This window comes from Nilaparvata lugens, chromosome 5 (genome assembly GCF_014356525.2).
Source record: "Nilaparvata lugens isolate BPH chromosome 5, ASM1435652v1, whole genome shotgun sequence".
NCBI lineage: Eukaryota > Metazoa > Arthropoda > Insecta > Hemiptera > Delphacidae > Nilaparvata > Nilaparvata lugens.
In genome coordinates, this window is record NC_052508.1 from 52,804,258 (window position 1) to 52,816,342 (window position 12,085).

General features: G+C 35.3%; 1 protein-coding gene across 1 annotated transcript; it reads left to right on the forward strand.

Annotated features, from left to right (window-relative positions):
- The first annotated feature begins 9,305 nt into the window (after window positions 1–9,305).
- LOC120351637 lies at window positions 9,306–11,640 on the forward strand. The gene is made up of 2 exons (XM_039429535.1): window positions 9,306–10,107; window positions 11,236–11,640. The coding sequence occupies exons 1-2, from the start codon at window positions 9,745–9,747 to the stop codon at window positions 11,638–11,640; spliced, it is 768 nt and encodes a 255-aa protein (XP_039285469.1). The 5' UTR covers window positions 9,306–9,744.
- Window positions 11,641–12,085: the final 445 nt, after the last annotated feature.

Here is a 12,085-nt window from a genome sequence, read left to right on the forward strand (position 1 = left end):
ATCAATGGAATAATATTCAATGCAATAGTGAATTGAACTGCTGCATTCAATCTGTTCTATTCCATTCATGAACTAGTGGAGGAATGAAAAGGGACAGCAGTAAGATTCATCTGAGTCTGTATTTATTAGAAAAAATGGTCAATGACGTAATCTTTCTTTGTATTTTGTATGTTTCAACAAGATTGCAGGAAGTATATTCCTCCAAGATTAGTGGAATCCAGTAGCCTAATATAGATACTTCAGACGGGTTTTTTTGCACAATCCCCGAGAAATAAGGAAAAATTTTTGCGCAAATCCCCCTCCCCCTCCCCCCACCCCCTCTGCGCATGCGCAAACTCCCCCTCTCCTCCCCCTCTCCTCCCCCTCTCCCTCTCCTCCCCCTCTCCTCCCCCTCTCCTCCCCCTCTCCTCCCCCTCTCCTCCCCCTCTCCTCCCCCTCTCCTCCCCCTCTCCTCCCCCTCTCCCTCTCCCTCTCCTTCTCCCTCTCCCTCTCCCTCTCCTCTCCTCTCCCTCTCCTCCCCCTCTCCTTCTCCCTCTCCTTCTCCCTCTCCTTCTCCCTCACCCTCTCCCTCACCCTCACCCCTCTCCCAGTGAGGACGAGGGGGAGGAAGAGAGAGAGAGACAGTGAGGGAAAAAATAATTTCCCTTTTTCCCTTTTCTACTGTCAAATTAAAGTGAATCCATATTTCTACTGACAAATTAAAGTGAATCCATATTTCTACTGACAAATTAAAGTGAATCCATATTTCTACTGACAGATTAAAGTGAATCCATCATATGCAAGTGTAGTGAGAGTCAACCTTGGAAGATATGCTCAAATTATTCTCTCAGTCAGATCTTACTTCAGCATCATGAATCTCTAAGAACCCAATTCAACTTATACTGACAGATTAAATCCCAGTCTAGTATAGATAAGAAACTCTTTTGTAGATGTGCTAAATACTGACAGTGAGAGTCAACCTTGGAAGATATGCTCAAATTATTCTCTCAGTCAGATCTTACTTCAGCATCATGAATCTCTAAGAACCCAATTCAACTTATACTGACAGATTAAAGTGAATCAATCCCAGTCTAGTATAGATAAGAAACTCTTTTGTAGATGTGCTAAATACTGACAGTGAGAGTCAACCTTGGAAGATATGCTCAAATTATTCTCTCAGTCAGATCTTACTTTAGCATCATGAAGCTCTAAGAACCCAATTCAACTTATACTGACAGATTAAATCCCAGTCTAGTATAGATAAGAAACTCTTTTGTAGATGTGCTAAAACCCTATTACTCTTTAAGTTTCTCGTTCTAGAGTTAGTTGCAAGGATCTTTTCAAATATTCTTTCCAAATTCATGTTAATGCATAACAATATTAGCTACAACTATTGACAACTGCTTTTTTCATATCATATGCACTTCAAAAAATATTTTCTCAGTCTATATTATGTAAATTCATTTATAATTGTATATAAGTGTAAAAAACCAGTATATATTGTAATCTACACGAATAAAGCATTCTCTCATTAGCTTTATTTATTTATTAGATAGAGCGAACAATACAATAGTTGGAAAAGAAAAAACAGGCTATTGGCCAAAACTTCTTCAATTTCCTGATTTTGACACAAATCGTTCAAATATTATGTTCACTTCAATTTCAACATCAAATCTATCATATTTCGCAATCGAAATAAGCACTCATTTTATCAGTTCGAACGTTTCAAAGCAAATGACACCTTCTGTTGCTGCAATTCGATGCGTGATATACTTTCCTTATCTAATGTGATGTTACGTAGTGAAATCCATCGCTCGTGCCAAGGTTATAGAGAGAGAGAAATGGTAATGCGCTCCTATGTGTTTTAGACAAGTAGCAGACTGGTATGCACCCAATTCGAGCCTCCTCGCGCGTTGCTGCAAAAGCCATGTGTGTTGAGTTTGCTTTCCTTTACTTCGTCATCCGTAAAATGGCTCTTTCCGCGTAGCGGAGCACAGCATTTTACGAATGAGGAGTAAAGAGAGAATAGAGAATTGTTCTCCACTATGATCGACCGTTCGCTACTACTAGCAGTCAAAAAAAAAACAGATGGCCCCATGCGTTATCTTCTATTCTCGCTACTGCTTTTTCCTCTATTACGAAAGAGAAATCCAAAGTTCCTTTTTAATCCGTCATTCGTATACGAGCATATGGCTCTCTCCACGCAGCGATCTCTGCATTACGAATGCCGAGTAAAGGATCATGTCGGTCTCTCCTTTGATCAGTCATACGCTACTGCCAGTTTAAGTGAATCCACCTCAGCAGCTATGCCTTAGTACATCGCTTCTCACAAGTAGCAGTTTGAGATTGCCAGATGGCCCCATGCGTTATCTCCTATTCTCAAATCACCATATTTCTAAATTCCTTTTTTGCTATTATCAACAACGAAATAAGCTATTTTGAACCATCTCTTATCACTGAAAATCCAATGTTCCCGGTTCACACACCTAGCAATGAGATTTCGCTACAACTCTTCACATTCCTGCAATATCAATTATAATTATTCCACTGTCACCAATCTTTAATACTGCTGGCTTTTCTATGATTGAGATAACTACGATAATAAATACAATTGCTGTAGATTGAAGATTCCTACAGCATTCCCTGTTATGACATGTTCTGTATTTTATTTTACTGAGTAGGCTCAATCCAGAAATTACTTGAACAGAAATAAACGAGTTACGATTTTACTTCTCAACAACCATTAATGATAATGTAGATGACAAGATTTTTTAACAACAGAGTTTTAGCTGGTTCTATCTAGTTTTCAAACCCTGTGTCAACGCTACATAAATTCGTTCAAGAAAATATTTATCGTAACTACATTAATGCATCAAACTCTCAAGAGACCGATGCATTTTTTCAACATCGAGTTCAATGCATTACTTTCAAGTATAAATAAAAGTGCCTATAGGCTCCTGACAAGAGACAACTATTATTTGATAAATTAATATCATTGATGTCACCAAAATTGTGCATCAGAGTTGAAGCAAAATTAGATGAAGTTGCACTGATGTAAAGATGTAGAAAGTACTTGAAGGTGATTGTTAAAAATGAAAGCTATTGATTATAGTTATATTTGAGTAATTATGCAAGTAGGTATTTAGATAAGTGTAAGACACCCTTGATGTATCCCTTCCAAGTCAAATGAACGTCGTGATTCAGATTAAGTTGGTGAAAGCACAAGTGGCTATTGTTGAGAGAAGCAAAGCGATTATTTGATTTCAGGTGATATGCATATTTTTTTTTTTTTTTGAAAACCACAGAGATATTCGGGGAACAGCAACTAGCAGAATTTTAAAATACAAATTTGAGAGAGAGAAACTCTCTTCGATCATAGTGACTTGTGATCACAATCCCTTACACTTGGGAGATTTGTCTATCAAGAGGAATATATATATATATATATATAGTGATATCAGAGTATGGAGGAACTGCTTTCCTTTTCATATTATCCTTGAAATGCAAAATTTCAAAAAACCTTTTGTGTACATCGACGCACAGTTGAAAAAGAAATATTCCTGCCAATATCATGGAATTCTATCAACGCGTTTGACTGTAATCGCGTTACATACGGACAGACAAAAGAAAATCCTAGTTAAAAAATAGACCTCACTACGTTCGGTCAATTAATTAACAAAATATTTCATCTTAATTATGAAATAATTGAAAAATATAATTTCTTTCTTAATAAAATATTATTGATTATTTTAAACGAGAATAAACAGTTGCTATTACATCAATAAACCTGTATCAGCTACTGTCTTTAGAAGGCATTGACAAGACAGAGAGGTTCGGTAACGTTTTTCTCCTATCTCTCTCCACTGCCATTATAACGTGGACCTCACTATAGAAGCAAGAATCATTCAAAGCTATTTTTATGGATGAAATTAGTCATGGAGACTCAACTTTCCAGTTCACCCCTAAGTTTGAGAACTAATACGCGAAGGTATTAATTTAACTTTGGCTCCTCATTGATGATTTTAATTAGTTCGGACAAAATCCATTTTCAACTACTTCAAATAGCTCTCTCAAAGGTTGAAGCGCAAGTTGAATCTGAATGCATTAAGAGTTTTTAATGTAATAAAGAAATTTTAATGTAGAAGTAGAAAGTCTGTTCGTGCTCTATCAAAAACGAAGTTAATAAAACAAAATGAATTAGTTCGAAACTCAATAAAACTGAAACTTCTGATATAGAGACGCGTGGCTTTGTAATACAAGATATCCACCAATAGTCTATTTTAGTGAAATTTAAAAATATTCTAGGCTATGAGGAATGAATGCACGTGGTATTTTAGAGCGTAATATATAAGTAGGTAGTAATTAGTGAATTTCCACGACCTTGCTAAGCTCGTGCATGCTAATCTTCGTACCAAAGTTTGATTGAAGCTCACCTATTATGATGGAATCTAGACCACAGCTACGCAGAATGTGCGGTCTCTTCGAAGTTATTGAAGTGACAAAATCACTTTACCTCGCCCACTCGCTGAAAAGGCCAACTCTGATTGTCAACCAACTATTATAGCAAGATGTAGTGTCTAGATAGTAAGTATCGCAACTGTGCTGCCTGTGCCATTCTCAAAGCTCTGTAGTTTCGGAGGCATTTCAAATTTCAATTGATAATTAGGTTCTCTTTGTTATTGAATTGAACTATTTCAATTAACCTTGATCATTAACTGATTATAAGCTTATAACTCTACATAATCTTGGTGACTGGAAACAATTAAACAGTTGAAACTTGATCAAAGTTGAATTCAAGAATATAAAATCTAAGAGGAGTTAGTCACCGACTAGAAGAATTTTTCATTCTCCTAAAACAATTGAATCTGTGTTCATTTGAATGTTGAGAAAAAACGTGCTTCTATTCATAGTGTTTTTCGAGATAGTATAAAATTTATATCACTCTCAAGCAGACGCAGACAAGCTTAATATCTTGTTCTTAGCATCATATCCTTCAATTGTGAGCTATTCTATTTGAGATTTTCTCGTCAGAGAAAACTCCCCTCATTTCTGGGAATCTTGAATTATCATGCATTCCTATTATCCTGATACTGCACAATTTCATTCTCCAAGAAATCATTATTATATTATTTTTCTATTGTTTCCCTCTTCTGCAGACACTGTAGAGTCCATAAGAAGGTTTTGCTCAGTGATTCTATTCTCAGACAGCCAGTTCATAACTTTCTACTTACGCAGTATTCTACTGAGCGCAACCCTTTCAGATCCTCTTATTGTTTTATTGTCTGCTTTCTTTTGTTGTCTCACAATTTTTCATCAACACTCGACATTCATTTTATGTTTTCCTCGTATACGTAAGTGCTTTTAGGGAACTTATTAGTAGTAAGCATATTGTCATCTTATGATATACAAGCCAGCAGGCTCGCGTCACTCGCCTTATCCTCTTTTTACCCTGGACACCCGGCTAGATCATTCATAAACTAAGATCTAGAGAAAGATAAATTATTATCTAAAAATAAATATCAGATAAGCAAAGATGAATTTTTCACTTGAACTTGCTTTCTTCCTTCTAAAAGAAACTGAAAATCCCAGGCTTGATTCAATCTCGATTGATTTCAACTATGTAGCGCAAAAGTCTCTATTTTTTAAAAAATTCAGTTATTTTCCAGATAGAGACTTGGATTGTTCCATTTCAGTCCAGTTTTTCATCATGTCAAAGTCCATATAGGTAAATAAGTAAATGTGCTTAAATTTTAAACCATTTTCAGCAAATACTAAATTAAATAAGAGATTTGTTTTTCCCCCCAGCACTAGGAGATATAATTAACATTCGTGCATTGTGAGGTAGTAGATCTCCATTTTTACAAAATGCAGGCTTTTCTTTATTTGTAATCATGAGTTAACAATTGGTAATTGGCTCAAACGTACAGAACATGATCTGATAAGCCACTGAATAGTTAGAACAATGACCGAGGTCATGATGATGTATAGAGAGGCGTTTCCCAGAGATTGGAATGCAGACCACCTCCTCTCCACATCATCAGACAGATGTTCAAAAGAAGAACGAAATGAGAACCAATTTTTTATGATGAGCTAATATATTTTCAACAAATGTACATCATGATATTTACAATAGATTATTTACAATAGATTATTTTTCATCTAATATAGCTAGGTGTTGAAAACCCAATCCATTTCACTAACAATCCTTTTTTATCACGTTTTAATATTTTTTCAATCAAATACACTTGTCTCTCCGTTTCGTTTAATTGCGTTTTTTTAATTTCTTCTGCATAAAACCGCCCACTAATTACTTCTCCGTTTAGATCTTGCAAGCTATACGTTACAGGTTGAGAAGGAAATATAGAGTGTAATCAGACTAAACCGCCTTCATATATTATTCTAACTTACAACTAATACATTTATTCCTTAAACCTCTACAAGTATTACAATTAATTTTCACATTCAAAGCTTTTAGTATTTAATAGTTTTATTCTCTCCTCAATTAACGAGTTCATCATAATCTCTGTAAAAAAGTTAAAGTTTGTACAACATCGCTGATTCGCCACACATTTTCATAATTTCAAATGTAAATCTTACACTATCAATGTTTTTATCTGTTAACCTATCATCAATGAAATAATACATTCGAATATTCAACCAACCTAATGAATTACAATAGCAAAATTCAGGAATTTCCTTTAATTCGCATCTTCGATGTCTATCAACTATATTCTTATTTATAATATAACATACGCTTATATGTTCTGACTTCTGTTCTTCACTTTTACCAGGTTTTATAAATGTTAAATATTCCTCAAACGTTAGTCCTTCTTTTCCGAAATTATTCAATTCTAATATTGTTTTGTCAATAAGTTCGAAATAACAACATCTATATTTTTTATCGATTTTATTCGAAAAATAGTTCTTATCAAATGAAATTGAATCCATCTCCAATCTGAAATTAAACAGAATATGCTATCAATCTTGTTCTAAGCCTGTCTCATCTGAAGAATCTCGTAAAAAATTCCAGATAAGTTTATTTAATTGTTCTTTTGTTAAATGTTTATTTTTTTCTGTTATAACCTTCTTAATTTTATCGATAGACTCTTTAAGATGAGCACAATCACATCTGTATGAGCCTGGGATATTGCCATTCTCCCAGAATTTATCATATGATGTACCGTATAATTCACAAACTGAAATATGATTATAGTTATCACTATGCCAAACTCCTAATTTTTCATAATCTCTCACAAATGTTAAATATTGTAGATTTGTCCATCCTTTTTCTGCTAACTGGTCCAATAATTGGTGATGCGTCTCCAATAGTTCAGTTAGTTCACAACGATAACTTTGTATTCTCGCCATTTTTTCTAAAGAAACAGAATCATATTTACGTAATTCATTAAAATGCCTATTTATAATATACTGAGCTTATATATTCATCAAATGATTTCCGTTCGAGAGCACATATCTGAAAACATATTAAACTATAAGTTGGAATGATCAGCGTATATAATCAATTGTAAAATATTTACTTAGTTAGTAATTGACTCTTATCTATCCAAGACGGTTCACTAAAGTGTGATTTTCTAACTACAAATCATCATTTTTGTTTCCAAGGAGAATATAAAGAAGACTATAATGTGATAGCAGATAACAATAAAACTGTTGGGATTGATTGTTTGAGTTGGGCCAATAGCAAAACCTTTGAGCCTATTCAAGATAGCTTGTCACTCTTGAATGATAGTAGAAATTATTTCCAAAATGCTCCAATTTATTCTGTGTCCTTGGCTAAAATGTGGAGAAAACTGACAGATAATTTGAAAAATAGTTGTTGTTTGATCTATAATGATCTTCTACAGTATGTTTACTGGGGGTAATAGCAATACCAGCAAATTGAGTGGAGTACAAGTAAAGCTTCCCACTGACCCACAACATAGAAATAAAATAATATCCTATGTAATCTCTGCATTTAGCTTTAATCTACTACCTATTAATTATGTGGAAATTTTCGAGGATCCATCAAACAAAAATAATATCAGTTTCTCACAAAAGTGTGGAGAGTGGAGAGACTTTTTTCTCCAAGTCAACCACAGTTTTCTCTACCATATCCAAAGTTGTTGACCTAGATGAGTTGGGTCTTGTAGCAACAGGTAACTTAATACCACAAGTCTTAAGAAAACGGGCAAACATAACTTGTAAGCTTCCTCCATACCCTTGTCTCCTATCTCAGTGCTATCAGCCAAGAATCGTAAGCTAGAACTGGATGAAATTGATCTAAAACGGAGGAAAATTGAGTTTTTTGAAGCCACACAGTCATTTAGGGAACGGCATAAGCAGCTAGAAGAATTTTAAAATAGAAAATTTGAGAGAGGAACTTGGACCATTCACATTGGCGAAATTTTGAGCCTAGTGGAGTTTATAATGTGACTGCATTTACTGTGAATAATACTGGGAAATTCCCATATGTAGGTGTACTAGGGGAGAAAGATGGTTTGAAAAACGTTTACTTTGTAAAGGGCTGCCATAAAAATGTTTTCATTAATGCATACAAAGCTATCGAAACTCTCAAGAAAGAGGGTTATTTTGTAATCCCTTACACTGACAAAAAAGAAATTATTTGTCTACCAAGGGAAGAGAAAATTTGTGTAATTACAGTCAATGGTATGTCAAGCTATAATGGGCATACATTTCCTAGAATAGAATCAGTTAAGTTTCTCCCAGATGTTTGGAAAAACTTGGAAGACACTCCCTTCACACAAAAAGAAGTGGAGCAGTATAATAACATCACAGTGCTGGAAATTAAAGGGAAAGTAAAAGTAGGAGAGTGTAAAAGATTGGAAGAGTTACCACAAGGTATAGAGTTAGTCATTATTGCAATAAAAGAAGTGTACAATAGAAACAATACTCGGTATATCCTACAGTTTGAAAATGTGGAAGCATTTTCAAACTATTGGTTAGAGGAAGAATTTGAAAAGCCGAACATAGATTTGAATTATAAAATTAGAATCAAGCTAGATGTTTTATTCCCAGTAGGAATAAGGAAAGAGTTACTTTCTGTATTTGATTTGGGCATAGATATGCTTTGATGTATGTATAATAATTTAAAATAAAGAAAATTATTGTGACAATCCTCATGACATTGAGCTCTCACCCCTTCTCCTGATTCCTCTCTCATTTTTTCTTTCCTGCTAAACGAGTGGAGGAGGAGGAGGAGGAGGACAAAGGACAATTTTTGTCCTCGGAGGGGAGGAGGAGGAGAACAATTGTCCTCCGAGGAGAGGAGGAGGAGAAAAATTTAAGTAAAAATGAACTTACATGTGTTGATTTGACGAAATGAAATAATCGGATATGCTCCTCGACTCGGTTCAGGTACACCTCGGCTATGATTTTCTAGATGCAGGTAAGGTTCCTTCACGAGAGCACAATTGCTTATGAGTAGTGAGGTGAGAAAATGCTGTGGAAAAACAATGTAACCAAACTGTAACACTAAATATATATTATAAATCAATTTAGTGTTATTTCACAAAAATATGAGAATATAACAAAAATTTTCACTTACAATCAATAATGTTAGCGCCGAGCTAAAGCTCTGGGGAGTATCGGCAGTGTTCGCCAATTGTGATACACGCCTCCTTTGTGTTTCTATCTCACTCGTACAAGCCTGCAACAGACAGAGAAACGACTTGCTATATAATCGCTTTTCTCAGTGGAAAATCATCATTCACGTTAGAGAGCTATTAGTACGCGCTTCTCGACACCATGGACAAGTCACACCGTGCATCCTCATCCTCATTCTTATTACCAGACAGCCCGCCTCCGGAGAGGGAGCTGAACTACTGGGAACAGCAGAAGCAGCAGAAAAGCCTCAGCTCAGCTGCCACCTATGCTGCTACAGCTGCTGCCTCCACCTCTGGCACCTCCTCAGATCCCTTGAAGAAACAAGGGATCTTCGTCCAAGATGAGGATTCCAGCATCATCATCCCAGACAGCAGCCCTCTCCCGCAAGCTACTTGGGCACCACGCCGAGCGGCCCTCACATCGGTACCCGCCCCCAAGCAGTCAGTTAAGCGGGGGTTGTTTGTCGACGACGATGAGGAGCCCGGCGTCCTCACTCAATCAAAGGTTAGCATACAAAAAATTATTATTATTGTAATGTGCACAAAATCTTTATAAAATGTGAATCTTATAAATCTTTTGTGTGCATTTACTGATTCTTATACTGTGAGCGAAGACTGAGCTATCTAATTGTGCTATCAAAACAATCCGAACACAGATAAATTCTCATGATGGTTGCATTGAAATTTGGATAAAAATTCAAAACATGTTTTAGTAATTTCGATAATAAATTCGAATATGTTGCATGAAACAATTCAATTATCTACCAATTTGAATTGAGTTCAAGTAATCGGAGAATTTCCGAGTTATTACTTATATATATTACTTACTATATCAAATTACTGATTCGAATAATGCATAAACTGTTTGTGTGAAACAAAAATGTTAAAAATTTGCATGAGTAATGAAACGTGAAATTCGAATAATATTGTTATTATAAATCCAATCATATTATTCTGCAATAACTTTGATGACAAATTACTTATTACTTATATGAAAAATCCAATCATATGTTGATTGTAATGAACTGAAAATTTTTTTTCGATAATTGAGAGTTATGTCAGAGAATTTCCGAGTTATTACTCACAGTTTTGAGTAGTGAATCTGTTGAGCAAGATCTCTCTCTTGTATGATTTTAAACCTGAAACAAATAAGAGTCTAATGAAATATTTTTCAACGGATACGAGTGTGAATAATACATTGATATTTGAATTATGAAAAATCCAATCATATGCATAAACTGTATGTTTTCTGCAATAACTTTGATGACAAATTACTTATTACTTATATGAAAAATCCAATCATATGCATAAACTGTTTGTATGAAACAAAAATTGTTAAAAATTTGCATGAGTAATGAAACGTGAAATTCGAATAATATTGTTATTATAAATCCAATCATATTATTCTGCAATAACTTTGATGATAAATTACTTATTACTTATATGAAAAATCCAATCATATGTTGATTGTAATGAACTGAAAATTTTTTTTCGATAATTGAGAGTTATGTCAGAGAATTTCCGAGTTATTACTCACAGTTTTGAGTAGTGAATCTGTTGAGCAAGTTCTCCCTCTCTCGTATGATTTTAAACCTGAAACAAATAAGAGTCTGTTGAAATATTTTTTCAACAGAAACGTGTGGTGGATGAGGACAGCTCCATAACGCCTCTTTTGCGGGAGGAGGAGGAGGAAGCGGAGAACGAGATGGAGACGGAGGAGTTGCTTGCGATTATTAATCGGACAGAGAAACCGTGGACGCCTCTCCGGCAGTTGGTGGAGAACACGCCGTACCCCATCGTGGCGGTACGCCAGATTACCAACCAACATGGTCGGCGCATAATATTAAAAGTCCATTTGACAGCTTCACGACTGACGGACATATACATGCCGGAGAGGTACACCCAGGGTTTGACCTCTAAAGACGTCGATCATTTCGACAAAAATTGCAAAAATCTTTGTCTCTTTGTGAAGCATGTTAATGCTTTTTTAACTGACATAAATATTGTCAAGTGCAAAATTAGCAAATTTGGCATTTGACAATATTTATCTCGGTGGGCATTAACATGCTTCACATGTTAATATGTATGTGTATGTGTAATAGTTGCCATCAATAAAATGTGTCCATATTTGATAAAAAATTGTTTTCAATTCTTACCTGTTGTTGATAAGTTCGTAATGAATATCACACTAGTATACGTGTTGAGCACTCTCCACACTATGCAAGTTGCATTGAGTGATAAGAGATTAAAAATGTGTTTTTATAGCTTGATGTATGGCAAGCTGACATCACTCGGTCGCTCACTGTGTCAAGGTCGGCTCAACGCTCTGCCTTCCTTGTTGCGAAGTGAGGGCGTTGGCCCTTACACATCTGGTGTGATGCATTTCATTCATTCACGACCTTGCAAGGTCTTGTGTACATCGTACACATGGCTGGATTGGTATTCCATTCATTCTTTTATTGTGTTTGACTTTTTCACATCAA